At 68.4% G+C, this 26,509-nt stretch overlaps 3 protein-coding genes across 6 annotated transcripts; 2 read left to right on the top strand and 1 right to left on the bottom strand.

Annotated features, from left to right (window-relative positions):
* The first annotated feature begins 1,626 nt into the window (after window positions 1-1,626).
* On the top strand, window positions 1,627-13,219 carry NOS3 (nitric oxide synthase 3). Of its 2 annotated transcripts, none has more exons than XM_085049969.1 (26): window positions 1,627-2,092; window positions 2,974-3,076; window positions 3,413-3,561; window positions 4,132-4,294; window positions 4,684-4,775; window positions 4,850-4,991; window positions 5,246-5,385; window positions 5,797-5,971; window positions 6,335-6,436; window positions 6,657-6,851; window positions 7,454-7,527; window positions 7,623-7,767; window positions 7,895-7,999; window positions 8,181-8,248; window positions 8,335-8,451; window positions 8,919-9,093; window positions 9,217-9,346; window positions 9,911-9,989; window positions 10,219-10,406; window positions 10,721-10,899; window positions 11,147-11,357; window positions 11,612-11,699; window positions 11,920-12,041; window positions 12,279-12,427; window positions 12,714-12,908; window positions 12,998-13,219. In XM_085049969.1, exons 1-26 carry the CDS (start codon window positions 1,956-1,958, stop codon window positions 13,118-13,120), a joined length of 3,546 nt encoding a protein of 1,181 aa, XP_084906095.1. In that variant the 5' UTR covers window positions 1,627-1,955; the 3' UTR covers window positions 13,121-13,219. The 2 variants fall into 2 exon arrangements, with proteins under 2 accessions (XP_084906095.1, XP_084906094.1); XM_085049968.1 differs by lacking the exon at window positions 1,627-2,092 and adding an exon at window positions 2,344-2,412.
* Window positions 13,220-13,636: 417 nt separating this feature from the next.
* Window positions 13,637-21,001, bottom strand: ATG9B (autophagy related 9B). Of its 3 annotated transcripts, none has more exons than XM_085049973.1 (15): window positions 20,693-21,001; window positions 18,993-19,122; window positions 18,797-18,840; window positions 18,609-18,675; window positions 18,371-18,525; window positions 17,907-18,048; window positions 17,003-17,751; window positions 16,717-16,870; window positions 16,038-16,217; window positions 15,718-15,963; window positions 15,466-15,650; window positions 15,018-15,129; window positions 14,418-14,514; window positions 14,179-14,285; window positions 13,637-13,896 (listed from the first exon to the last, which is right to left on the bottom strand). In XM_085049973.1, the coding sequence occupies exons 2-14, from the start codon at window positions 19,035-19,037 to the stop codon at window positions 14,194-14,196; spliced, it is 2,268 nt and encodes a 755-aa protein (XP_084906099.1). In that variant the 5' UTR covers window positions 19,038-19,122; window positions 20,693-21,001; the 3' UTR covers window positions 13,637-13,896; window positions 14,179-14,193. The 3 variants fall into 3 exon arrangements, with proteins under 3 accessions (XP_084906099.1, XP_084906098.1, XP_084906100.1); XM_085049972.1 differs by having other exon boundaries at window positions 18,371-18,529; window positions 18,609-18,673; window positions 20,693-20,999; XM_085049974.1 differs by lacking the exon at window positions 20,693-21,001 and having other exon boundaries at window positions 18,993-19,810.
* Window positions 21,002-21,025: 24 nt separating this feature from the next.
* Window positions 21,026-25,991, top strand: ABCB8 (ATP binding cassette subfamily B member 8). Its single transcript, XM_085049970.1, has 16 exons — window positions 21,026-21,178; window positions 21,957-22,248; window positions 22,719-22,874; window positions 22,942-23,036; window positions 23,108-23,213; window positions 23,314-23,475; window positions 23,561-23,646; window positions 23,729-23,826; window positions 23,949-24,054; window positions 24,151-24,184; window positions 24,323-24,459; window positions 24,574-24,668; window positions 24,850-24,983; window positions 25,093-25,240; window positions 25,530-25,780; window positions 25,865-25,991. Exons 1-16 carry the CDS (start codon window positions 21,102-21,104, stop codon window positions 25,943-25,945), a joined length of 2,058 nt encoding a protein of 685 aa, XP_084906096.1. The 5' UTR covers window positions 21,026-21,101; the 3' UTR covers window positions 25,946-25,991.
* The last annotated feature ends 518 nt before the right edge of the window (window positions 25,992-26,509 follow it).

Genomic DNA, 26,509 nt, shown 5'->3' with positions numbered 1-26,509 from the left:
CGCAGCTACCGACCGGGGTGACCGGACCCGAATGGCCCCGAATATCCCCGAACGGAGCGACCGACCCAGCTGGTCTGACCGGACTGGCTTGACCACTGGGACCCGACCGGATCCAACCAGTCCCGGCCAAACCGACTGGACCGACCAGCCCCAACCGGCTTGGAACGGCCCCGAATGAGCCCGACCGGACCCAAAGGGACGCGAACGGACCTGAACGGATCGACTGGACTGACCAGACCGACCAGATCCGAGCAGATGTGAATGGACAGAGCAGAACAACCGGAGCTCAGCCGAGCCGGGCGGGGAGGACTATGGGGTGCGGGGGGGGGGGCGAGGGGCGGGGAGGGGCTGTAAGGTCGAGGAGGTCTGTGGGGCTGGAGGAGGCCGTGGGACAGGGGAGACTGTGGGGCGGGGGGCCATGGATGGGGCTCTGTGGGGTTGGAGAGCTGGGGGAGGAGGGGTCAGTGGGGCAGGGCAAGCCCCGACCCTCACCAGCCCCCCTCCTGCCCCGTCGGCAGAGTCCCCGCCCCCCTGGCAGGGCAGCCAATCGCACGGGTGTTCTGTCGTGATGGACAGGCCTGCCCCGCCCCCAGTGCGTGGGGCGGGGACAGGGAACACCCCGGGGCGGGGGGACAACCCGGGACCCCCCGAGGCGGGGTGATGGAGCCCCACTCTGCGCGGGGCCTCCTCCGTGTCCCCCCGGGGGTTCCTGCGGCGCCCCCGCCCCGGCTCTGCCCCCCTCGCCATGCCCCTGTCCCTCCCCGCGCCTCCCGGTCCCCCCCGCACCGCTCCCCCCCGCAGGAAGGAACCGCCGAGCCGACACCGGGCGCGGTTTCCCGTCGCTGCGGGAGCTGCGGGCTGAGCCTCCCCCCGAACCTCCGGAGGGACCCACCCGGCGGGACCCTGGTGACCCGCATCCCCCCGACACCCCCCGCACCCCAACAGCCCCCCCGCCTCCGCGACCCCCGGGACCCCCGCCCCACTTGGGCTCACTGTAGGACCCTCCCCGCCGACAGCTGGGGTGAACCCCCCAACCGCGCTGCTTCCTAGGGTCCCCCCAGGGAGGATCGGCGGGTGAAACCCCACTGCATAGCCCCTCCCGGGGTGCTCATCCGGGGGTCCCCGGGAGCGCCCAGCACATCAATGGCCGGAACTGGGTGGAAGCGGCGGGAAATGGGGGGTGTCCCGCCGGACATCCGTCCCACGGCCGGGGGGCTGGGGGGGCACCGGGACCCCCCCGGGGCACCCAACAGCCTGGTGCAAAGGCGGGGGGACACAGCGTCCTGTGGCCGCGATGGGGATCCCTGCCACCGCCGCGGCCCCCCGAGTGCTGTGTCCCCGTCATGGGTGCTGTGTCCTCCCTCTTGGTGCCGTCGTTGTGTCCCCAGGGTGCCATATCCACCTCAGTGCCATGTGTATGCTCCCCCGGTGCCGCGTGTGTCCCCCCAGTGCTGTGTCCCCCCTGGGTGCCATGTCCCCTTCAGTGCTGTGTCCCCCCGGTCACTGTGTGTCCTTCCTCTGGGGGCGATGCGTGTCCGCCAGTGCCATACATCCCCCCCAGTGCCGTATATCCCCCCCAGTGCCGTATATCCCCCCCAGTGCCGTATATCCCCCCCAGTGCCATGCCCCAGTGCTGTGTCCCACCCGCGTGTCATGTGTATCCCCAGTACCCCCAAGTGCCATGTCCCCGCCATCAATGCCATGTCCCCCTTTCTGGTTGCCATCGCTCCCTCCCCAGGGCCGCATGCCAGGGGCCCGCGGGTGACATTGGGTCCGACGCCCCCCGGTGGGGTCCCCGGTGTGTCCCACGCCGCATGGCGGTGCCAGTGACGGTGACGGCGACGGCGGAGGTGGCGGTGCCCATTGTGCGCGGGGCGGGGGCGTCGCGGCCTCGTCACCACTTCCCCGGGCTGTAGGAAGCGGGAAGCGGCCGCTCCCGGCTCAGTGGGGCCGCGATGGGGAACCTGCCGGGGGTCCTGCCCGGAGCCCCCCGCGCCTGCCCCGGCCTCGGCCTCTGCTCGCGCCCGCGCGGCCCCGCGCCCGAGGACCCCTCTGTCACCGCCGCCCCCGCCGCTGTCACCGAGCCCCCCAGGTGGGTGCCCAGGTGGGACGGACGGGGTGGAATGGGGAGGAATGGGGTGGAAAGGACACACGGGGCGCCGGCACTCACCTGCCTTGGCTCCGAGCCTCGACAGGGACCCTCTCCCCGCTCGCGGGGATGCGTGCACATGGACGGAGCCCACCCGAGACGTGTCCCCGCCGCGGAGGTGTCCCCGCCGGGGTGGCTCGCATGGGTCGCTGGGGCAGAACGCGGTGCCCACCGGCAGCAGAGCCCTGTGCCCACTGCTCGTGGCACCGTGCAGTGTCCCCTGTATCACGGCGTGTCCCCAGCAGCCCGTGGGACCCACTGGGGTGCGTTGGGGCAGGCGGGATTTGGGGACACGTAGGAGGACATATGGGGAGGGGTGTATGGGGTCCAGTGGGGATGGAGGCGCGGGGACCCCCCAGCTTGGAGGGAACGGGGATGGGATGGGAGGGGGGCGTGTCCTCCCCCCTCGGTGGCCCGGAGCCCGCTCTGACTCATGGCCATTGTTCACACTCACACGAGGGCCAGGAACGCCCCGCGCCCCCTCCATCCTCTGACCCCTCAACTCTTGACCCCTTCAACTTATCCCCCCATCCCCTGATTTCCGATTCCCTGACTTCCCAGCTCAGCCTCCCATCCCCTATTTCCCCACCCCCTGACCGCCGCATCCCCTGATCCCCCCTCAGTCTGGGGATCTTCCCTTCACCTAGTGCCCTCCTGTCGCCATCCCCTCGGACAGGTCCCCCACCCGGGGGTCCTGGTGTTGGAGCCGCGGGGAGCAGGTGCGGGGGGGTGTGCCTTTCGCCTTTCTCCCCAAGTCCCCCGGGACCCCCGGATGGGCCCCCCGTGCCCGGGCAGGGCTCAGAGGTGCCCGTATCGCCCCCCAGCCCGGCGCCCTCTTCCCCGGCGGAGCCGCCCCGCTTCGCCCGCCTGAAGAACTGGGAGACGGGGAGCATCAGCTACGACACGCTCTGCGCGACCGCGGGGCAGGTCCGGGGGGCGCGGGGCACGGCTGGGGGGCACGGCTGGGGGGCACGGCTGGGGGGCACGGCTGGGGGACACGGGGATGGGGTGCGGGGGTGGAGGGGTGCCAAAGCTGGGAGCGCAGGGATGGCGGCAGAGGGTTGGGGGTGCCGGTTGGAGTTGCAGATTGGAGGCTGCAGGATAGGAGGCAGATGGAGGGGGCAAAGTTAGGGGGCAGGGCGGGGGGTGCAGGTTTGGGGGGTGCCGGGGTGACAGACAGGGCCGAGGCAGAGCCAGAAGGGAATACAGGGATAGGGGGTCTGTCTCGGGGATCCCCGCAGCTCAGCTCTTGACCCCCGCCAGGAGCTGCCCTGCTCGGGGCAGCGCTGCCTGGGCTCCCTGGTGCTGCCGCGGCCGCTGCACGCCCCGACCCCCGAAGGGACGCGGCCGCCCGAGGAGCTGCTGGAGCTGGCCCGGGACTTCATCACGCAGTACTACGTGTCCCTGCGGCGGTGAGTGGGGATGGCACCCCACCACAGACACGGCACCCCTGCAGCGGGCACAGACACCCTGCGGCCCCAGAATACCCCGCTGCCCCGGGACCCCCACAGTCCAGCCTCAGCCCTGCCCAGAGCACCCCAAGGCCCCATCTCCACCCCAGAGCACCCCACTGCCTGGACCTCCCCTGTGCCAAGGCACCCCACAGCCCCACCCCTGACCAAAACACCTCGATATCCCTAACCCTTTCCTGGGACACCCCAAAAATCCACCCCTGCCCTAAAGGACCCCCAGCCTCATCCCTGCCCAGAGCACTCCACATCCCCATCTGCATGCCAGGGTATCCCCACAGCTCCAGACATGCCCTGAGGTGCCCCATATCCCCACCCCTGCCCCAAAACACACCCATAGCCCCTGTCCCCGCCCTGGGGCATCCCATATCCTCATCCCTTCCCCAAAGCACCCTGCACTCCTGTCGCTGTTGGCCCCCCCACCCCCGCGGGTGCCAGTGGGGGGTGGTCGCATTCTCCGCGGGTGCTGAGGGGTGGTTCCTGTGTCTGTGGGTGCTGAGGGTCCCTCCGCAGGGAGAACTCGGCGGCGCACACGCAGCGGCTGCGGGAGGTGGCGGCCGACATCGCGGCGTCGGGCTCGTACCGGCTGCGGGAGCCCGAGCTGGCGTTCGGCGCCAAGCAGGCCTGGCGGAACGCAGCGCGCTGCGTCGGCCGCATCCAGTGGAACAAGCTCCAGGTGCGACGCCACCCGTGGGACCCTCACCACCACAACCCACGGGGACACCAACACGTGAAGACCTCAGAATCACGGGGACACCAAACCAAAGGGACTCCAACTCACCCCACAGGAATCCCAGCCCATCTCACGGTTCCCACAGGGACCAACACCCTCATGGTTACCCTGCACCACGGGGACCCTCATACCATGTGCCGTGTCTCGTGGTGACACCCGCCCTACAGGGACTCTGCCCTTACCTGTTCCACGGGGACCCCAGCCCCTGTTCCCCTAGGGGACCTTGGTTCCACAGGGAACTCCCATCTCACCCCAACAGACCCCACGCCACCCCTCCCCATGGGGACCCCTGTCCCAAGGGTCCCCCACACCCCACCCTGTCCCCCTCGCAGGTGTTTGATGCCCGGGACTGTGCGGGGCTGGGAGAAATGTTCAGTCTCCTCTGCTCCCACATCCAGTTCGCCACCAACCGCGGCAACATCCGGTGAGAATCCCCCCGGCCCCCGCTGACCCCCGTGGCCGCAGGGTGTCCTGACAGCCCTCCCCACCCCCCCCCAGGTCCGCCATCACCATCTTCCCCCCGCGGACGCCGGGACGCGGCGATTTCCGCATCTGGAACTCGCAGCTGATCCGCTACGCAGGGTATCGGCAGCCCGACGGCTCCGTGCTGGGCGACCCTGCCAACGTGGACATCACCGAGGTAGGAGGACCCCTGAGCCCCCAGGCCCCCCTCACCACCTCCCCCTCCCTCCTCTATCTCTTCTGCATCCCCGCCTCAATCATCTCCACTCCATGCCGCCCTCTGTCTCCCTTCATCTCTTCTCCATCCCCTTCTTCATCCCACCCCAATCTCTTCTTCATCCCACTCCATCCCCCCCATCCCCTTCATCTCCCCCCAATCCCTGCGCCCCCAAACACCTCCTGGCGGCCCCCCTTGATGCTGTCCCCCTCCAGCTCTGCATCCAACACGGCTGGACCCCCGGGGGGGGTCGCTTCGACGTGCTGCCACTGCTGCTGCAGAGCCCTGACGAGTCCCCCGAGCTCTTCCCACTCCCGCCAGAGCTGGTCCTCGAGGTGCCACTGCAGCACCCCACGTGAGTGGGGCTGTGACCCCCTGGAATCCCTCCGGCTGTGGGACCCTCGCAGTGACCTGGGCTGGAGTCCTACGGGGTCACCTCTCGGGAGGGGATGAAGAGGGGATGGAGTGTGGGACGGAGGTTGGGAAACCCTTCTGGGCACATGGAGCAGACGTGGGCCTGATCCCATCCCTGCTGGATACTGGGATGTTGGCCCCTTCACAGGCTGGGATACTGGGTTGCTGACCCCCTCCTGGGCTGGGTTCTGGGATGTTGATCCTCTCCCTGACCGAGCTATTGGTGCGCTGACTCCCTCCCTGAGTGGAATACCAGGATGCAGGCGGGATGGAGGTTGGGTACTCACGCTGGGGGCTGTGGGGCTGATTTGGGTGTGTGAGCGTGCAGCCACAGCCCCGCCGTGCCCCCCAGGCTGGAGTGGTTCTCGGAGCTGGGGCTGCGCTGGCACGCTCTGCCGGCCGTGGCCAACCTGCTGCTGGAGATCGGGGGGCTCGAGTTCCCCGCGGCGCCGTTCAACGGGTGGTACATGGGCACCGAGATCGGCTCCCGGAACCTCTGCGACAGCCACCGCTACAACGTGCTGCCCGTGAGCCCCCGACCCCCCGGGACTCCACGGGGACATCCCTGGGATCCCACCGGGATCCCCACAGGACCCCCTCCTGGGAACCCCCTGCTGCTCCCCAAGTTTTCCCTTGGGACCCACACTGGACCCCCCTAGAACCTCCTAAAGACCCCAGTGGGATCACTGAGACACCCTTCAGGCCTGCCCAGGGACCCTCATCAGAACCCCTCTGGGACCCCCAGCAGGACCATGCTTGGATCACCCCCAGGATCCCCCTGGGAGCCCTCTGGTACCCCGAACAGGACACCACCATGACCCCATGCAGGACCCCTCGGGGACCTCCTGGCTGACCCCTCCTGCCAACCCTGCCCTGCTGACCCCCTGCAGGAGGTGGCCGAGCGCATGGGGCTGGACACAGGGACCAGCTCATCCCTCTGGAAGGACCGGGCAGCCGTGGAGGTGAACGTGGCCGTGCTGCACAGCTTCCAGGTGGGACCCCTGTGGGACCCCCAGTGCCAGCACCCCCACACTGCTGGGACCTCCATTGCCAGGAAGTCCCCACAGCCAGGAGGTCCCTACTGGGACACTCTCAATGTCAGGACCCCCAGTGCAGGGAGCCCCATGCTGTGGGGCCACAGGAACCCCCACATCCCTGTGCCCCACATCCCTATAGACAGCACAAGTGCCCATTACCCTGCTGTCCCCGCAGGTGGCCCAGGTGACCATCGTGGACCACCATGCAGCCACTGAGTCCTTCATGAAGCACCTGGCAGCAGAAGGGCGAGCGCGGGGTGGGTGTCCTGCAGACTGGGCCTGGATTGTCCCTCCCCTCTCAGGCAGCCTCACGCCTGTCTTCCACCAGGAGATGGTCAACTACCACCTGAGCCCCACCTTCCGCTACCAGGTGGGACCTCCTGCCCCGCAGATCCTGTCCCACAGCCCCCTTCTGCTGCCAGGTGGGAGGTTGGACCCACAGATCCCGCCCCATGGCTCCCCAGCCCCTCTGCCCCCCTCCCAGGGCTGGAGGTTCCACAGGCAGAGGTTGGTGCTGCAGCCCCAGGTCACTGAGACCCTTGCTCAGCCACTGCTGACCCCCCTGGGCCCCCCATCAAAAGACTTCCTGGGACTCCCCTGGGCATCTCTGATCCCTGCAGGATCCCCAAACCTCTGTGTCACCCTCCACCCCACGGCCCCCCTGGGACACCTCACAGCACCCAGCTGAGGGTCTCTCTCAGCCCCTTTGGGACTCCCCCAGCCCTCATGAGCTCCCATGACCTGCAGTGCTCCCCATGGCCCCTAGTTCATGTTCTGGTGCCAGGTGGGTCCAGCCCAACCCCCCTGCCCCACAGCCAGCCCCACTCCTGCTCCCCAGCTGCTGCACCCTACAACTGCCCCCTCCCATGGCCCCTCTGCCCCACAACTGCCCCCTCCCATGGCCCCTCTGCCCCACAACTGCCCCCTCCCATGGCCCCTCTGCCCCACAACCACTCCCCTCCTGCCCCACAGCCGGACGCCTGGAAGGTTTACGTGTCCAAAGGCACCACTGTCACCCGGAGAAAGACCTTCAAGGAAGTGGCCAAGTAGGTGAACCCCGTGATCCTGGGGATCCAGTGGGAGTTCTGAGATCCCCCAGGAATCCCATGGTGATCCCATGGTGGCCCTGGGGATCCCACAGTGCTGTCAAGATCTCGGCCAAGCTCATGGGACAAGTGATGGCGCGACGGGTCAAGGCCACCATCCTCTACGCCACAGAGACTGGGAAATCACGGACTTACGCCTGGAATCTGTGCCAGCTCTTCCGACGGGCATTTGATCCCAAGGTTTGGAGGAAAAAGGGGGAGAACTAGGGCAGCTCCCCTCACCCAACCCCCCTCACAGGCCCTGTGGGGGAGGTTGGGTGAAGGGAGATGCTGGGTGGAGGGATCCTAATCCTGGAATTCCATGAAGGTGGTGTGCATGGATGAGTATGATGTGGTTGCCCTGGAGCATGAGACCCTGGTCCTGGTGGTCACCAGCACCTTTGGGAATGGGGACCCTCCAGAATGTGCTGAGGTAGGCATGGGATGAGATGGAGATGAGGATGAGGATGGTAAGGGATGGGGATGAAGTTGGGGTTAGAGACAGGATGGGGCTGAGATGGGGATCAGATGGGGTTGAGGCTGGAGACAGGATGGGGTTGGGGATGGAGATGGGATGAGGATGGGATATGGGGGTGACATTCTGTCCCCCACAGGGCTTCTCCAAGGCTCTGATGGAGATGACATCACCATACACTGGCACCTCCCAGGCAGAGCCGCCCATGTGAGCACCCTGGGGGTCCTGGGGGGTCCCTGCTGGGCCCGGGGCAGGTTCCCCCCTCACCCCCCTCACCCTCCTAACCCCCCCAGGAGCTACAAGCTGCGGTTCAACAGCGTCTCCCAGTCTGATCAGCTTGTGTCCTCCTGGAAGAAGAAGCGGCGGCAGCTGAGCAACACAGACAGTGCAGGAACCTTGGGAGCCCTGCGGTACCAAGGCCACAGGGATGGGCACGAGATGGGCATGGAATGGGCATGGCCACAAGGACAGGCCGTGGCCGTGGGGATGGGCACTGGGATGGGCACTGGATGGGCACTGGGATGGGGTGCTCAGCCTGGACATGTTGGGAGTCCTGCTATATGGAGGCCACAGGGATGGCCACGGCCATAGGAGCATGGATGGGGTCCTTGGCTGGGCACGTTGCCCTGCTGGGGTTTGGGGTGCCCCACACAGGGCCTCACACTGGCACTGGCAGCACCAGTTCCCTCTGCCCTGCAGACCTGGGTGGGGCAAGAGCTGTCCCCATTGTCCCCACCCCTGACCCCCTCATGTAATGACCTCACCCCTCTGCCTTCGGGGTCCTCCCCCCCACTACATCCCCCCACAGGTTCGTGGTGCTCAGTCTGGGGTCCCGGGCATCCCGAGGGGACCCTGAACCCCGCCACTCTCCCCCCAGGTTCGCAGTGTTCGGGTTGGGGTCCCGGGCGTACCCCCACTTCTGCGCCTTCGCACGGGCCGTGGACACGAGGCTGGAGGAGCTGGGGGGCGAGCGGGTGCTGCCCCTGGGCGAGGGCGATGAGCTGTGCGCCCAGGAGGAGTCGTTCCGCACCTGGGCACGCCAGGTGTTCCAGGTACGGGGCTGGGCCCCGCAGGAACCGATCTGCTCCTGGGCACAGCTGGTCTGCCGGGTGCCCGGGGCTGGGGGGCACACGCAGACCCCCCGCTTGGTACCCACCGTTCCCCCGATCCCCCAGGCTGCCTGCGAGACCTTCTGCGTGGGGGACGGGGCGGGGGGAGCCGAGGAGCTGTTCGCCCCGCCGCAGGGCTGGAAGCGCCAGAGGCACCGGCTGGTGCCGCAGCCCCAGGCCACCGAGACCCTGGCCGGTACCGAATCCTCCGGGACCCCCAACCCCTGCGGGACCCCCCGACTCCCTGTGTCATCCCCCACCTGTCACCGGCATCTGCCCCGTGCCCCCCTCGGGACACCCCATAGCACCCCCCCAGCATCCTGTGGGATCCCCTCGCACCCCATAGCTCTGGGGGGGGTCACCCCGCAGCCACGCCCCAATAACTCCTCCAGTCCCCTCACGACTCTCCCAAGACCCTGTGGTTCCCCCCAGCCTTCCTGTCACCCCGTGACGCCCCAGCCCCTGTGCCCCTCCATGTCCCCCCAAACCCCGGGTCCTCCCCAGCCCTTCTGTGTCCCTTCAGTGCCCCTGTGACCCCTCAGCCCCTCTGTGCCCCAGCCCTACATATATACCTGTGTGTCCCCCCACGTGTCCCCAGCCCCCATGACCTCCTGTGTCCCCAGCCCCCCGTGTCCTCCTACGACCATCCAGTCCACCCATGACCAGCAGCCTCCCGCGTCCCCCCAGTCCTCACTCCTCCAGTACCCACTCACTCATTCTATGCCCCCAGTTCCCCCCTGACCCCCCCCGTGCCCCCCAGGACTGTCCCAACTGCACAAGCGCCAGGTGTTCCCCTGCTCGGTGCTGTCTGTGGAGAACCTGCAGAGTGAGGAGTCCAGGTGAGATCCCCCCGCACAAGGACCCTGCCACCCCCTCCACTCCCAGTACCCCGGGATCCCCGCATCCCCAGGACACCCCCACTGCCGGGACCCTCGGGACCGCTTTCCCCCCAGTGCCCCCATCCCTTGTCTGCCCCCCGCCGCATTCCAGACCCCCTCACCGCTGCCCCTCCCGCACCCCAGAGCCCCAGACCCCCCGTTCACCCAGTCCCCCCGATGCTCCCCGCAGCCGGCAGACGCTGCTGGTGCGGGTGAGCTGCGCGGAGCAGGGCGGGCTGCGGCACCTGCCCGGGGACCACCTGGGCGTGTTCCCCGCCAACCGCGAGGAGCTGGTGCGGGAGGTCCTGGAGCGAGTGGAGGACCCACCACCCCCCGAGCAGCCCCTGGGGCTGGAGAGCCGCGACGGGGACCCCGCCGGTACGGGGCGCACGGGGAGGACGGGGCAGGGCTCGGGGGAATAGGGGAGCCTCCACCGGTACCGGAGGGGGACAGGAGGGGGTCCCGGTGCTACGGAGCGGGGGGAGATGGAGAGGGGCTGAAGCTTGGGAAGAGAAAGAGGAAGAGGAAGGGGAAATTGGGGCAGGGGAAAAGGAAGGGGCTGGAGAAGGGAATGGGCTGAGGAAGAGGAAGCACTGGGACTGGGGGGGAGGGTGGGTGGAAGAAGGAAGAAAGGAAGAGCTTTGAAAAGGGGACAGGACAGAACTGAGCACCCCAATCCCCCCCATCCCCAGGCGGGTCCACCCCCGGGCCGCGCTGGGTGCCGCAGCCCCGGCTGCCTCCCTGCACCCTGGCCCAGGCTCTCACCTTCTACCTGGACGTGGCGACCCCCCCGACCCCCCAGTTTCTGCAACTCCTGGGCTCGCTGGCGCGGGACCCCGCAGAGCGGGAGCGGCTGCAGCGCCTGGCACAGGTGAGGGGGCTGGGGGGGCTGCGGTTCTGCTGGGATGCTGCCTCCCCCTCTCCGCTGGGGCACTGGGGTGCTGGGGTGCCGGTTACCTCTCAGTCTGGGTACTGGGATGCTGATCCCCTCCCTGAGTGGATTCTGGGGTGCTGTCCCACCCGGGCTGGGTGCTGATCCCTTCAGTCGGGTGCCAGGCGCTGGGAATCCCCGGTGTCCCGGGTGTGGTGTCCCCGGTGTCCCAGCCGTGTGCCCGCAGGACGCGCGGCTGTACGAGGAGTGGAAGTGGTTCCGGTGCCCGACGCTGCCGGAGGTGCTGGCCGAGTTCCCGTCCGTGGCTCTGCCGGCTGCGCTGCTGCTCTCCCAGCTCCCGCTGCTGCAGCCCCGCTACTACTCCATCAGCTCCGCGCCCGGAGCCCACCCGGGAGAGATCCACCTCACCGTGGCCGTCGTCACCTACCAGAGCGAGAGTGAGCGGGGACAGGGATGGGGACGGGCGCGGTGGGGCACCTCCGGGACATCTTTGGGGTCTCCGGGGCACCTCCAGCTCATCTCCAGGGTTTCCAGAATATCTCCAGTGTCCCCAGAGCATCTTCAGGTCCACCCGTCCTCCAGTGCTGCCCGGGCACAGAGGAGTCCCCAGCCCCTGCGGGGGGCTCTGTGAGGGGCTGTCTTTGGGGATGCCACCTGCCGCAGCCCCACCAGCCCCCTCTGGTCCCCACAGACGGGCAGGGTCCCCTCCATTACGGTGTCTGCTCCACGTGGCTGGCGCGGCTGCAGCAGGGGGACACGGTGCCAGCCTTCATCCGGGGGTAAGGGACCACCTGTCCCCCCGCGTGTGCCCCCTGCCTGCCCTCCCTGTCCCCCTGCCTTCCATGCCTGTCTGTCCTCCTGACCTGCTCCCCTACATGTCCCCTACCTACCCCCATTCGCCCCCAACCTACCCTTCGCCTGCCCGCCTCTCCTCATTTCGTGGCACCCCCGATCCGGGGCTGGGCCCAAGGCCCCCCCAGTGACCCCCGAGTGTTCCAGGGCACCCTCGTTCCGGCTGCCACCCGCCCCTGACACCCCCTGCATCCTCGTGGGCCCCGGCACCGGTGTTGCACCCTTCCGCAGCTTCTGGCAGCACCGGCTGCACCTCCTGCGTGCCGGAGGTGGGGACAGCGGCTGGGGACAGGGGACACGGCGGGGCTCGGGCGGGGGGGGGGGGGCGGCAGGGGGCACAGGGGCTGGGGGATGGGGACGAGAGGGTGGGGACATCGTGACATAGGGATGGGGACAGGGGGACGGGTGGTTGGGAGGATTTGGGGACAGGGGGGTGCTGCAGGACAGGGGAGAGTGGGGCTGCAGGGACATGCTGTGTGTGGACACGAGGACACTGTCCCCTGCAGGTGGCCCCCTGGGCCCCATGGTGTTGGTGTTCGGCTGTCGATCATCCGCCCTGGACCACATCTACCGTGAGGAGATGGAGGAGGCGCGGGAGCAAGGCGCCCTGAGCCAGGTGCTCACAGCCTTCTCCCGTGAGCCCGGGACCCCCAAGGTGCGACAGGGACAGGGATGGGATGGGCTGGGATGGGGACTGAGATGGGAATGGGATGGAGACAGACTGGGATGGGCATAGAGCTGGGGAAGGAGGTATGATGGGGACAAGGACAAGGTGAGGATGGAAATGGAGGGGACAGGGATTGGTGGGGGACCCTAAGCCAGAGATGGAGGTGAGGGGCTGGGGACATAGACAGGGACAGCACACAAAGGGTCAGGGCGGGGATGCGGACCTGGGGACAGGTCGGGGGGGGCGGGGTGCCATTGTCGCCGTGTGTCCCCAGACGTACGTGCAGGACGTGCTGCGGGCGCAGCTGGCGGCCGAGGTGCACCAGGTGCTCTGCCAGGACGGAGGCCACATGTACGTGTGCGGGGACGTCACCATGGCCACCGAGGTGCTGCAGACCGTGCAGCACATCCTGGCCCAGGAAGCCGACATGACACTGGGGCAAGCAGGGGACTTCATCAGTGAGCTGAGGGTAAGCGCTGGGACACGGGGACACCACAGGGGACGCACCTGTGGACACCGCGGGGGACCCCGGCCTCGTGCCTGACACCTGTCCCGCAGGACAAGAACCGCTACCATGAGGACATCTTCGGGCTCACGTTCCGCACGCAGGAGGTGGCCCTGCGCATCCGCAGCCAGTCCTTCTCCCTGCAGGAGCGGCGCCTGCCGGGCGCGGCACCCTGAGCGCGGGGACACGGGGGACACGTGGGATACGGGGGACACGGGGGTCCCTCTGGCTGTGCCCCCCGTCCCGCCAACCCCAGTAAAGGTTTAGTTTTGATACGCCCGGCCAGACAATTTGGCTCCCGCGGTGGCACTGGAGGCACGGGAGGTGGCACAGGGAAGGACGGGCTTTGCGGCACCTCTGGGGTCACCTGGCCACACTCTGGACACGAGGGGTGGGAAATGGGGGGTGGGAAGGGACACAGCCACTGTCCTGTGGCTCTGAGGGGTGGGAGATGGTGGGAGGGGGACATGGCCACGGTCCTGTGGCTCTGAGGGGTGGGAGATGGTGGGAGGGGGACATGGCCACTGTCCTGTGGCTCCCACCTGTGTGGCTGCAGGTGAGTGGCGCTGTGCTGGCACCACTGTTGCCAGCTGCCCCCAGCCCTCAGCATCACCCTGAACTGCCATGGCCCCATCCATGGCATCACCCCCAGGACCCCCAGCTCATGCCCGGGAGCAGCCAGCAGGCACAGCCCCTCTGTAAACCTTTATTTCGGCTGGTGCTCAGGGCACCTCGGGGGGCACCAGCCCTGTGCCCCCCCGAAACACAGCACCTGGGGGGGCCCTCAGCAGCACCCCTGGCCCCACACCGTGGTGGGGGCACTAGGGACGCCCCGAGCAGGGGGATCCCACATACAGGGCCCCCCTGGCATCATATTGGGCATGGCAAGCCCCACACCGTGCCCATGGCAGCTCCCCCAGCACCTCCGGGGCATCTCGGCACAACCAGGACCCTGCGGAGGGAACGGGGTGTCAGCAGGGACCCCAGAGTGGGGAGTGGGGGCCCAGAGTGCAATTAGAGACCCCAGCACTGGTCACCCCAGAAACTGGGGACCCCGGCAGGTAGACCCCACTGAAGCCCAGCCCCGGGGGTCTCTGTGCTCCAGCCCTGCCGGTTTCCATGTCCCACTGGTGGCAGTCCCAGTGTCCTCAGCCCTGGGGATTCCCATCTCCCTTCCCCGCGGGTTTCTATGTCCCAGGCTCGGGGGTCCCCGCTCCCCCGTGTCCCCACCCACCGGAGCCGGGTCCGGCTACGTCATCGTCTCCTCTTCCTCCTCCTCTTCCTCCTCGGCCCACCCGCCCAGCGGCATCTCCCGCAGCTGCGAGGCCCGAGCAGCCGAGCCTGGGGGAACAGGGGAGTCAGGATCTCCGGAATCCCCCGCTGCCCTGGCTCCAGGCTCAGCCCCGTGGTGGTGCTGGCATGTCAGCAGGGTCCCCCCAGCCTCCTGAGACCCCCCACGCGGCCGCTGCTCACCTGTGGTCATGAAGGGGTGTTTGGGTGCCCCTGCAGCCACCCAACCTGCCGCGGGCTGGGAGCCAGGACCCTGCGGCTGCTGCTGCTGCTGGTGGAGCTGCGGGGAGAGAGGGTCGAGGCAAAGCAGAGACCCCCGGGTTGGTGCTCAGAACACCCCCAGAGGCAGCCAGAGCCCCCATATTGCCGCTGGAGCTCCCCACCACAGCAGAGCCCCCCCATACTGGCACTCGGACCCCCCCATGGGGCAGCAGGGCAGGGACCCCGCAGCCCAGGACACTCCCTGGCCCCCAAAGGGTGACAGAAGGGGAACATGGGTGACACCATCTGCCGTGCCTCATCCCCAACACCCCCTCTGGCAGTGGCCAAGGAGGGTGGGTGGGTGTCACCCAGTGGGGCAGGGAGTGTAGGGACAGCGTGGAATGGGGCTGGGGACATGGGACAAGGGATAAAGGACTAGGGCCTGGCAGGACTCCCAGGGTGTGAGGCAGAGCACCCGGACAGTGACACTCTGGTGGGCACGGGGACACCAGGGGACCCCAAGGGACCTATGTCCTGGGGGTGCTGTGAGCAGGGGGACCCCGGGAACCGCAGGTGACACACCTGGTGCAGGTAGATGGCGTGAAGGCTCATCTCGGCCGAGGCCACCTCGGCCAGCAGTGCCGAGCGGCTCAGGCTGCGCAGCCGCGATTCACTCAGCGCTGGCCTTGGGGCACTGGAGGGGTGGCACGGGGGCCACGAGGTGACACCCCTGCCACAACACCCCCTCCTCGCTGTGACACCCCTTCCCTGCCACAACATTCCTCCCTGCCACCCCTTCCCACAGTGACACCCCCTCTCCATCATGAAATCACCTCCATGGCAGCCCCTCCCCACTCGACACCCCTGAGCCACCACAACACCCCTGAGTCACTGTGACACCCCCTCCCTGCCATGACCCCCTGTCCCCACCACAACATCGCTCCCAACCGTGTCCCCCCTCCCCATGGCCCCCAGCCCCCATGTCCCCACCACGTCTCCCCTCCTCACGACCCCTGTCCCTTGTCTCCACCTCTCCTCGGGGCACTGCTGCTCTCCAGGGCTGTCAGGGGCTCCACACGGAGGTGTCCCCAGAGGGTTCCGCAGGGAAGCCAGCAGGCTGGCGGTGGCGCTGGCCGTGCTGCAGGGCTGCCCAAAGCGGGGGTCCCGGCCCACCAGCCCGCTGGCCGCCAAGACACTGGCCACCAGCCCCTCGGGCTGTAGGGACATTCGTCAGGGGCAGAGCCAAAACATCCCGCAGCCCCCTCGAACAGCCCCCACTCACCGCCAGGGCCGAGTCCTCGGACAGGAGGGACGCGGCCAGCGGCCCCTCGGCCAGCAGGTGTCGCGGCGGGGGCGCGGTGGCCGCGTCGCGGGTCACTTGCGCCTGCAGGTGGCCGAGGAAGCGGCGGGCGGGCGGCGGCGGCCGCCAGCGAGGATTGCTCAGGGCGAAGCGCATCAGCGACAGCTCCGTCTTCCCGTTCTCTGCTTGGCGCTCCGGGGGGGCCTCCGTGTGTCCCTCCGACAGCCACTGCGGGGACAGGGACGTGGGACACCCCGACAGGGGACACGCAGCCCCGGAACGCCTCACCCCCCAGTCCCCACCTGCGGGTTGCCGTGGTGGCGCACGTCCAGCTGCGCGAAGGAGCAGATGTCGCCCACCCCCGCCACCTCCACCGTGAAGTTGCGGAAGAAGTCCACGATGTCGAGGGCGCGGGGGGGGAACGCGAAGATGAGGATCAGGGGTGTCACCAGGGGACTCAGCAGCTCCTCCAGGATGAAAACCTGTGGAGGGGACAGCAGGGTCTGGGGGCGTTCTGGAGCAGGGGGTCCCGAATTGGGAAGTCCTGGGGTGGGATGCCCAGGGTTGGGGTGTCAGAGCAGTGGGTGCTGGGGAGAGGAGTCCTTGGGCAGAGCTACCCCGGGGTGAAGGGGTCCCAGGGTGGGGGATTCCAAAGCAGGAGGCTCCTGGATGGGGGTGTCCCAAGAGTGGGGAGTCTTGGGACAGCATGGTCCCAGTGTGGTGGATCCCAAGGTAGGGGATTCTGGGACAGGAAGCTCCCAGTCTGTGGGGTCCTGGGGGTGGGGGGTCCCAGAACAGGAGATTGGCACAGGGTGTCCCGGGGTTGAGAGGTCCAGGCTGGGGATCCTGAGGTGGGGGGTCCCAGGACAGGGAGCTCCCAGTCTGTGGGGTCTTGGGGTTGGGGAGCACTGGGTGAGGATGGTCCCAGGGGAGTGGGGTCCTGGGGACAAGGGTCTCAGGGACTGGGGGGGCTGCACCCACCGCCTTGTACTGGAAGAGCTGCGCCATCTCTGCTCGAGTCTCGGCGCGGCCGGCGCGGCCCTGCCAGTGCTCGGGCAGGTAATGGACATGCGCCAGGACCCTCTGCAGCAGCTGCTCGGGGCACCACACCGCGTGCTCGTCTGGGATGAAGGACCTGCAGGGGGATGGGCAGGGTCCCACCTGAGCCCCTGCGGCTCACCCGGCCCAGCACAGCCTAGCCCATCCACCTGGCCACCATGACCGTCAATCCAGTGTCCATCTGGCCACACTGACCACGGGGACCCACCTGGCCACAGTGACCACGAGCCCGAGCAGCGTGATGGCCGTCAGGATGTGCTGCACCGTCAGCACGTCCTCGTCGTACACGGTGAGCACGATGAGCACGGCCAGCACGGAGCCGGCGAAGAAGCCGATGTGGCGAGCCAGCACGGCCAGCAGCGGGCTGCTGAAGGAGTCCATGTACTTGGTGGCCGGCGCGTGGCCGCGGCTCAGCCGCGCCTGCAGCTCGTGGCCCAGCTCGTTGAAGTGGCGCAGGTAGTGGCGGGCGTAGAGCGACCAGCGGCGAGCGCCCAGGCTGCCCGGTGACCGCTTCAGCCCCTCGGCGTAGCTGAAGAAGGCGAGCAGCAGGCGCCAGCCCAGCACGCAGGGGCACAGCACCAGGTTGGCCACCCCCAGCAGCACGGCCGCCCGCGCCAGCCCCCGCGCCAGCGCCCGCCGCGCCCCCGCCCGCTTCACCTGCGGCCGCAGGCTCCAGGTGTTCTGGAAGAGCGCGGCCGGGCCGCGGAACAGCAGCAGCTCCAGGTTGAACTGCAGGCCGCGCGTCAGGAACACCACGGGGCCGAGCAGCGGCAGGTGGAAGCGCACGGGCAGCAGGGATTTGTTGACCATGGCCACGGTGTAGTTGCGGAAGCGCAGGATGCGGTGGTGGATGTCGAGCTCCGTCAGCTCGCGGCGCGGCACGCACAGGGGTTGGCGCCGCTGCAGCGCCAGCAGCCGGGCCTGCACCGACTGCCAGCTGTGGTTACACAGCTCCTCCTGTGACGATGGCACGGCGGTTGGCACCGGCACCCCAGGGCATGGCTTGGCACCACGCCGCACTGGCGTGACTCAGCACAGCTCAGTACCACGTGGCACCTCATGGCACAACCCTGACCCCAGTCCCCCCTCGGCCCCTCCCGGGCCCCTCTCACCGCGGGGATGCCAAGCGCACGGATGTAGAAGCTCCGGATCTCCCAGTAGCCCACGAGGCGCCGGAGTGCCGTGACCAGGCGGCACAGCCAGACCGCACCCGCCAGCACCAGCAGGAACAGCAGCCACCCCTTGCCACGGAGCCTGCGGGGACATGGGTGTCACCAGTGCCACCAACCCCCTCATGGCCACCTGCTGTCACAGAGCCTGCTGGAGACACACATCATCCATGGCACCAGGACCCCATGCAGCCACACCAGTGGCACCCTCACCCCCACAAAGCCACTCTAGTGGCACTGGGACCTCTGCACAGCCATGCAGGCACCAGCAGGAGCAATAGCCACCCACCACCACTAGCCTTTTGGGGGCACATGTGTCACCCATGCCTCTGGGATCCCACATGTAACCCCCAGCATCAGGACTCCTGCACAGCTCCCCCATTGTCCCCCAGTGTCCCCCTGCCCACCTGCTGGCGCACTGCGGGGCAGGCAGCACGGCGTCAGGCAGGGTCACCTTGGCGTGCTCGGGGACATGGCTGTGGTTGAGGGGGCGAGTGGCAAACAGGACGTCGTAGTCAACACAGCACAGCAGGAACGTGCTGAAGGTGACGACAAACAGGAACTGCCTGGGAGGACAGGGGGGTCAGTGGGACCCCTGTGTCACAGCCACGTGGCACCGCGTGGTGACAGCATGGCATCACTTACACCAGTTCGAGGACGTCTGAGAGCACAACGCAGGCAAAGCCATTCTTCTGGTGGAAGTGGTAGATGTGTGGGGGGGTTAAGGAGATTATGAGTGGGTGACGGACCCCTTGTGTCCTCCCCCAGCCCCAGAGTCACCCCGTGTTCCCCCCATGTCCCCCACAGTGCCACCAGTGGCTGTGCCAGGATATCTTGGTGAAGAAACTGTCCAGGTCCTTGATGTGGTGCCACGAGTCTGGGGGGAAAAACACAGGGGGTCAGGTGGGAATATGGTACTGCCCCCCACCCAGGACCCCCACGCCCCACCAAGGACCCAGAGACACCCACCCGGGACCCCCAAACAGCCCATGGGAACCCTGGACCCCCCACCAGATGGAACCCCAGTACCTGTTGGCCCTTCAGTGACGTGCAGCAGCAGCTGCTCCTCGTCATCCTCGCCGGGGGGCGAGTCCTCCTCACAATCCTCCAGCCGCTGGTATTGCCGGTACTCCCGGTCCTCCTCTCCCTGCTCCATCACCTGCCGGTGACACCTGTCGGCACCCGCCGCCGCGATGGGGCCGCCGTGGGGCAGGTGGGGGGCGGCAGGGCTCGGGGGGGCAGGCGTGGGGCACCGGAAATGCCGCTGAGGTGCCGCAGCGCCACCCGCATGCCCCGAATTCGGGTGGCCTGAGCTGGCCCTGGCCGCGGGCAGGTGACACCGCGGGTGACACCACAGGAGCCACCGGCCCGTCCTGTCCCACCGGCCGGGCCAGTGCCAGAGCTGCTGTGACCCTGCAGGGCTTCTCGGGGCTCCCCGGGAGGGACCCCCTGTATGGTCCCAATACTCCCCCCAGCTGTCCCCCGGGCCATGCTGCGTTGCCCCCCTCAGTCCGAGTGGGGGGACACATCTCCCCACAGACCCCTGTGTCCACAGCCCCCCCCCCCCATGGACTCCTGTACCCACAGACACCCCACAGACCCCACTCAGCACAGCCACACAACCCCGGAGCCGGGGGGCAGCAGCCCGGAGTGGGACCAGTTCAGGGACAGCCCTGAGCCCTGGTGGCCTCTCAATGCCTTGCAGACCCTGGCCCAGGGAAGGACAGGACTCCCCATCCCTCCGGGGCAGGGGGACACTCCCCTAGGGGAGGATGGGACCCAAAACCCTTGGAAGGGACCCCAAACCTTTGGATGGGACCACCACCCCCCGGGGAAGGATGGGACCCCCACGCCTGGAACAGGACAGGACCCCCCCGTCCGCCCCCCCACGGCCTCCTTACCGCAGCCCCACGCATCACCTGCGTCCCGCGTGGTGGCTACAGCCGGTGTCCGGCCAGGCCAGTGGCCGCAGGTGACACCGTGTGGCCCCACGTGTCCCGGGCTGACTCACGGCGCGGGGCCGCGGCCGCGGGGCTGATGCGGCAGGAGGGACTCGACCCCGACTTGTGCAACAGCACTTGGGGACAGTGGCAGCATCCCCTGGGATCGGGTGTCCCGGCGGGTGACACCGGCACGGCCCGTCCCGTCCCCAACCAGCTCCGCACCGGGCAGCCAAAAATACCCGCGGGGCCCGAAAATAGCCCGAGAAGGTAAACAGCGGGGGGTAATCCCGGGCCGGGGCCGGGCAGTGGGGCTCTCCCGGGGGACAGGGACAGAGCCCAGGGGATGTGGCACCCGGGGGACACGGCGGCCCCCGGCAATGGCCCCGGTGACCCTGCCGGGACACACGTGCGTTACCGCGGTGGCACCTGTGTCACGCGGGGACCCCCGCGACTCTTCACGGGGACACGGACACCTGCCCGTGGGGACACGGCAGGGTGACACCCCCCTGGTGACCACCGAGCCCCAACGGTGACACACGGCTGAGCCCTCAGAACACTGACGGAGCTCGTCGGTGACCCCCGCGAGTGACCCGGGGTCACACGTGGAGACACGGCACCCCCAGGGCTGCAGGGGACACATCTGTCCCAGTGTCACCATGTCCCCCGGTGGGAGCGGTCCCGAGGCAGCGGCCGGGCTGAAGCACCCCGAGAAGGCGCGGGGTGACCCCCCAGCGGGGACAGCGGGGCTCTGCCACCCCCGACGCCCCTTTGCCCGTCGCCGCTCACCTGGCCGCTCGGTGCTGGCTGTGTCCCCGCTGTCCCCGCTCTGCCGCACGCTCACGTGGCGCCGCGCTCGCCCCGGGTCCCGCCGCCGGCCATGGCCATGGCAGCTGCCCGGGGAGCGGCGGGGTCGGGAGGTGCCGGTGCGCGGTCCGAGCTCCGCTGCGCGGTCCCGGAGCAGGTCCGGAGGGTGCGGAGGCAGCCCCGGGGAGGAGCTGGGCTGCCGGGAGCAGCGCTTGGAGCGCTCGGGCCGCGGAGCTCGGGAAGGGCCCGAGGCGGCGGGGAGCGGCCGGTACGGGTCGGGGCCGGCGCAGGGCCCGGGCCGCGGTGTTGGGGCTCCGCCCGCCCGGGACCGCCCCTCCCCGCCCCCGGGCCCGCCCCGTGTCGCCCGGTGCCGCCCCCGGTCGGCGCCGCCATGCCGCTGCCGGTGCTGCTGCTGCGGGCGGCGGGTGCTTGGACCCGGCTCCGGCCGCCCTCCGCCGCGGGGCGCAGGTACCGGGGGCGTGCGGGTCATCCCGGCAGGATCCCGGACTCTCGGGTCTCTTGGAGAGCGGGAACCCCAACTCTTGCTGGGAGGAGCCCAGACTTGGGGGTCCCGGGGGCTCCCGGGGGGTCCCGGGGGTGCGAGTCGGGCTGGGGAGCAGTCGGGGGTCCCGGGGACTCGGGGGCGCTCCCAGACCCCTGGATCCCTCGGGTGGGGAGGAATCCCAGCTATTGCTGAGGGGAGCTCAGACTTTGGTGTCCCGAGGGTGCAGGGAGAACTGCAGGGGCTCCCCGGGGATTAGGGGTACGTGGGCGTCCCGGAGCAGCGGGGCGGGGGTCAGGGAGGGGACAGCACCCGGGCAGGTACTGGGGAGCCCCGAGGCCATCCTGCGTTCCCCGGTACCTTGAGAGGACGACCCCAACTCTTGGTGTGGTGCTGTGTGGGGAGCTTGGACTCTGCAGTTCTTGGGGTGTCCCAAGACTCACGGGTCCCTTGGGTGGTGGGGACACCCCAACTCTTGCTGGGGGGAGCTGGGACTCGGGGATTCCAGGGTGTCCTGGGGGGATCCTGGACTCCTGGGTCCCTTGGAGGGAGGAGAACAACCCTTGGTGAGGGGAGCTGGGACTCTGAGGCCCCTGGGGGGATCTGTGGGGGCTGCGGGGCAGTCGGGGCTCCTGGGGAGCAGCAGGAACACCAGACGGTGGGGGAGCACTGTCCCTGCTGGGCATCCCCGTGTTCCCTGGAGCTCCCCCAGTTGGGGCACCCCTCACTCACTGCTCTCCCCAGTTTCAGGTATGGGGGGTGTCTCAGGTTGGCCGGGCCCCCCCGGCTGCCCCCCACGCCCCCAGCCCTCCTGGCCCCCCGCCGCCTGCTCCTGGCCGGCTCAGCCACAGGCTGCGTGGTGCTGGGGCTGCTGGGCACGGCTGCCCGCTGCCAGGAGGCTACTGTCACCACGGTTCCCCCTGCTGTCCCTGCTGTTCCCGAGCCTGCAGAGTCCCCCCCAGAACCCGTCTTTGACTGGCCACTGTTCTGGACCTTCCTGCGCCCGCAGCTCCTGCCACTCTCAGCTGCCATCGTGGTGAGCAGGGGCAAGTGGGTGGCTGTGGTCTCCCTCATCTCCACTGTCCCTATGTGACACCTGTGCTGTGGGGTGACACACTGTCCTGGTGCCACAGCACGATGGCCACTGTCCCGTTGCCATGGTATGACACCCGCCATCCCAGTGCGTGTCACTGGCTGTCACTGTCCTAGTGCCACAGTGTGATGGCCATGGTCTTGGTGCAGTGACACCCCTTGTTCCCATGCCATGGTGTGACAGCCACTGTCCCGATGCCATTGTGTGACACCTGCCATAGTGGTACCTGCAGTTCTTGTGCTGTGCTGTGACACCTGTTATCCCTGTGCCACATCCGACAGCCACCATCCCAGTGCTGGCACGTGATAGCCACTCTCCTGGTGCCACGGCATGAAACCCACTCTCCCAGTACCGTGGTGTGATACCCACTGTCCCCGTACTGTGACACCCTGTCCCTGTGTGTGTCCCTGCAGCTGGCACTAGGTGCAGCTCTGCTCAACGTGCGCATCCCGGTGCTGCTGGGGCAGCTGGTGAACGTGGTGGCACAGTGTGCCCGCGGCCACATTCCCACCTACCTGCGGGAGGTGCGGCGCCCAGCCCTGCGTCTCCTGGCCACCTACTGCCTGCAGGTGAGTGCCAACCCCCCATGGGGTCCCGGGGGTGTCCCCTGTGGCTCCTGACCCCCGTGTCCCATAGGGCCTGCTGACCTTCGGGTACATCGCGCTGCTGGCCCGCGTTGGCGAGCGGGTGGCTGGCAACATGCGCAAGGCGCTCTTCAGTGCCCTGCTCAGGTAACCCCAGCAGGGACGGGGGGCGGGAGAGATGGGGGTGCAGGGACCCCCACCCACAAGTCCTCTGGCAGGCAGGAGGTGGCTTTCTTTGATGCCACACGCACGGGGCAGCTGGTGACACGGTTGACGGCTGACATCCAGGAGTTCAAGTCTTCCTTCAAGCTGGCCATCTCCCAGGTGAGCCCGGCCATCTCCTGGGTGAGCCCAGCCATCTCCCAGGCAAGCCTGGTTGTCCTCCATTCCCTCGCCCCCCCACCCACCGTGCCCCCCACGCCAGGGCCTGCGCAGCAGCACCCAGACCGCCGGCTGCTTCGTGTCGCTGTACCTGCTCTCACCTAAGCTCACGGCGCTCCTGCTCGTGGCGCTGCCAGCGCTGGTGGGCGCCGGGGCCTTCATCGGCGCCTTCCTCCGCAGCCTCTCCCGCCAGGCACAGGAGCAGGTAACCCTCACCTGAGACCCCCCCTGTCCTACCATCCCTGAGGCAACAGCATGGGGTGTCCCCACTGTCCCCCCTCTCCCTGCAGGTGGCCAAGGCCACTGTGGTGGCTGACGAGGCACTGGGCAACGTGCGGACTGTGCGCGCCTTCGCCATGGAGGAGCAGCAAGCAGGGTAAGAAGAAGGGTTGGGGGCTTCAGGGTGGCGGGGGCAGCACGAGTCAGTGGGGATCCCAGCCCATCCCATCCCGGCCCAGGCTGTTCTCTGCTGAGGTGGATCGTGCCGGATATCTGAGTGAGCGCCTAGGGCTTGGCATCGCCGCCTTCCAGGGGCTCTCCAACCTGGCACTCAACGGTGAGCAGGGGCCACAGAGTGGTGTCTGGGGGGCTGTGGGATGGGACTCCCTTGGGCAAACCTCCTCCAAATACCCCTTCTGAATCTCCCCTTCAAATTCCACCTCTGCGCCCACCCCACAGGCATCATCCTGGGAACCATCTTTGTTGGTGGCTCCTTGATGGCTGGAGATGAGCTCTCGCCTGGTGACCTCATGTCCTTCCTGGTGGCCTCGCAGACAGTGCAAAGGTCAGGGCAGGGCCCAATGGTACCCCCAGTACCCCTGTACCCTGCAGCCTGCCTGGGCACAGCCCTGAACTCAATCTCTGCCCTTGTGCATCCCAGGTCCTTGGCCAACATCTCCATCCTAATGGGCCAGGTAGGTGGGGCGGGGGGTCCTGGTACCCCCTGAGGCTGGAGATCCAGGTTTGGGGCTCAGGGGGTGCTTTGACCACCCTCCCTGCAGGTGGTGTGGGGGCTTGGAGGTCCATGAGGTGCTCCTGCTGTCCCCCCACAGGTGGTGCGGGGTCTGAGTGCTGGTGCCCGCGTCTTTGAGCTGCTGGCACTGGAGCCCCTCGTGCCACTGCGGGGTGGGGACTCCATCCCTGCCCACTCCCTGCTTGGACGCATCTGCTTCAAACATGTCTCCTTCAGGTGAGTCCCACCAGCCTCTTGCCCAGCCCCCCACGGCCCCCTGAGCCACTCCACTGGCTGGGGCGTTGGCACCATGGCCCCACAGCCCTGCAGCCTCTGTTCCTCTCCCTGCAGTTATCCCACCCGGCCTGGCTACCCCGTCCTGCAGGACTTCAACCTCACCCTGCCCCCCTGCCAGACTGTGGCCATCGTGGGACCCTCTGGAGGAGGTACTAGGACCCCCGCAAACCCAAGACCCCCATGTTCCAGCCTCTTGCCTCTCCCCGGGTGCATTCTCCTGTGCCCCAGTCCTCTGCCCAGTGTGCCCAGTGGATACCAGGGACTGGGAACCCCCCAGCGCTGCTGAAGCCAGGGGTCTGGAGCGGGAGGGCTCAGGGGTCTCCTCCACAGGGAAGTCAACGGTGGCAGCGCTGCTGGAGCGATTCTATGAGCCCACGGCAGGGACCATCACCCTGGACGGGCATGACATCGCCAAACTGGACCCCTCCTGGCTGCGGGGACAGGTCATCGGCTTCATCAGCCAGGTGGGGACAGCAGTGCTGCTGGCCAGGACCCCCTGGCTGTCCCTGGGGAAGGGGAGGAAGGTGGTCCTGGGGCTGGGGCGCAGTGCTGAGGGCCGGGGTTTTGCTGCAGGAGCCAGTGCTGTTTGGCACAACCATCATGGAGAACATCCGCTTCGGGAAGCCGGGAGCCTCTGATGCCGAGGTGTACGAGGCTGCCCGGCTCGCCAACGCCGACGGCTTCATCCGCAGCTTCCCTGAGGGCTACGACACCATCGTGGGTACGGCTGGGGTGGGAGGGGGTCAGGAAGTGTGGGACCCCAGCTGAGGTGATCCCAGTCCTGCAGGGACACCAGCTGCTGGTCACTGCTGGTGTGCAGCTATGCCGGAGGGAGCTGCACAGGGCTCTGGGCGGGAGTGATAGGGTTTGGTTGTGGGGGATCCCTGGCTGTGGGTTGGGGGGTCTCCCCAGGCTGATTTGGCGCTGTTATTCTGGGCGTTCCCTGGCTGTGGATCTCCTGGGATGGTGCAGCACCGCCATCCCCACGGTGTCCCCGCGGTGTCCCGCAGGTGAGCGTGGCGTGGCGCTGTCGGGGGGGCAGAAGCAGCGCATCGCCATCGCCCGCGCGCTGCTCAAGGACCCGGCCGTGCTCATCCTGGACGAGGCCACGAGCGCGCTGGATGCGCAGGCCGAGCGGGCGGTGCAGGAGGCTCTGGACCGCGCAGCCACCGGCCGCACCGTGCTGCTCATCGCCCACCGCCTCAGCACCATCCGCGGCGCGCACCTCATCGCCGTGCTGGCCCACGGCCGCGTGGCCGAGGTGAGACGCGGGGCGGGGTGGGGTCTGGGCGGCGCGTGGGCACCTGGAGGTGACACCGTCCCGCTGTCCCCGCTGTCTCCGCAGGCAGGGACTCACGAGGAGCTGGTGCGACGGGGGGGTCTCTACGCCGAGCTCATCCGACAACAGACCAAGGGGGGCTCTTGAGGAGGTGTCCCCGCTGCTCCCCAATAAACCAGGGGTGGAAGGCGGACGAGGGGCTTCGCTTTGTGGTGGGACGTTGCGAGGGATCCTCCGGGCCGCTGGGGGGCGCCCCTGCCAGCAGGGAGAGGCGGTGTCCCGGGGCGGGGCCGAGGCTGAGTGACGTGTGTTTGTGGGCGTGGCTGGTGGCGCTGGCCCCGCCCCCTGACATCGGGAGGAGGAGGGGGGTCACTGTGTCACCCCCTGCGTGGTGTCAGCTCGCTCCCCCAAGATGCGCGACCCCTGTGTAGCCCTCTTGGGGTGAGGGTTCCCTGTATGACCCTCGGGGCAGGGTGTCCCATGTGTCACCCGTGGAGTGTGGGACCCCTGTGTCACTCACGAGCGAGGAAATGCTGGGACACCCCCGGGGGAGGGGAGGGGGGAGCCCCTATGTACCTTCGGGATGGGGGACCCCTGCATTCCTCGCCCCAAATGGAGGAGTCCCTGCGTGACCTCTGTGACGGGGTACCCCTATATTAACCCCCGGGGCAGGGGGTCCATGTGTCACTTCCGGAGTGGAGGAACCCCTGG

The sequence above is a fragment of the Lichenostomus cassidix genome, chromosome 2 (assembly GCF_008360975.1).
Source record: "Lichenostomus cassidix isolate B80296 chromosome 2, HeHo_3.0, whole genome shotgun sequence".
Taxonomy (NCBI): domain Eukaryota; kingdom Metazoa; phylum Chordata; class Aves; order Passeriformes; family Meliphagidae; genus Lichenostomus; species Lichenostomus cassidix.
This window is presented reverse-complemented; position numbering and strand designations above follow the sequence as displayed.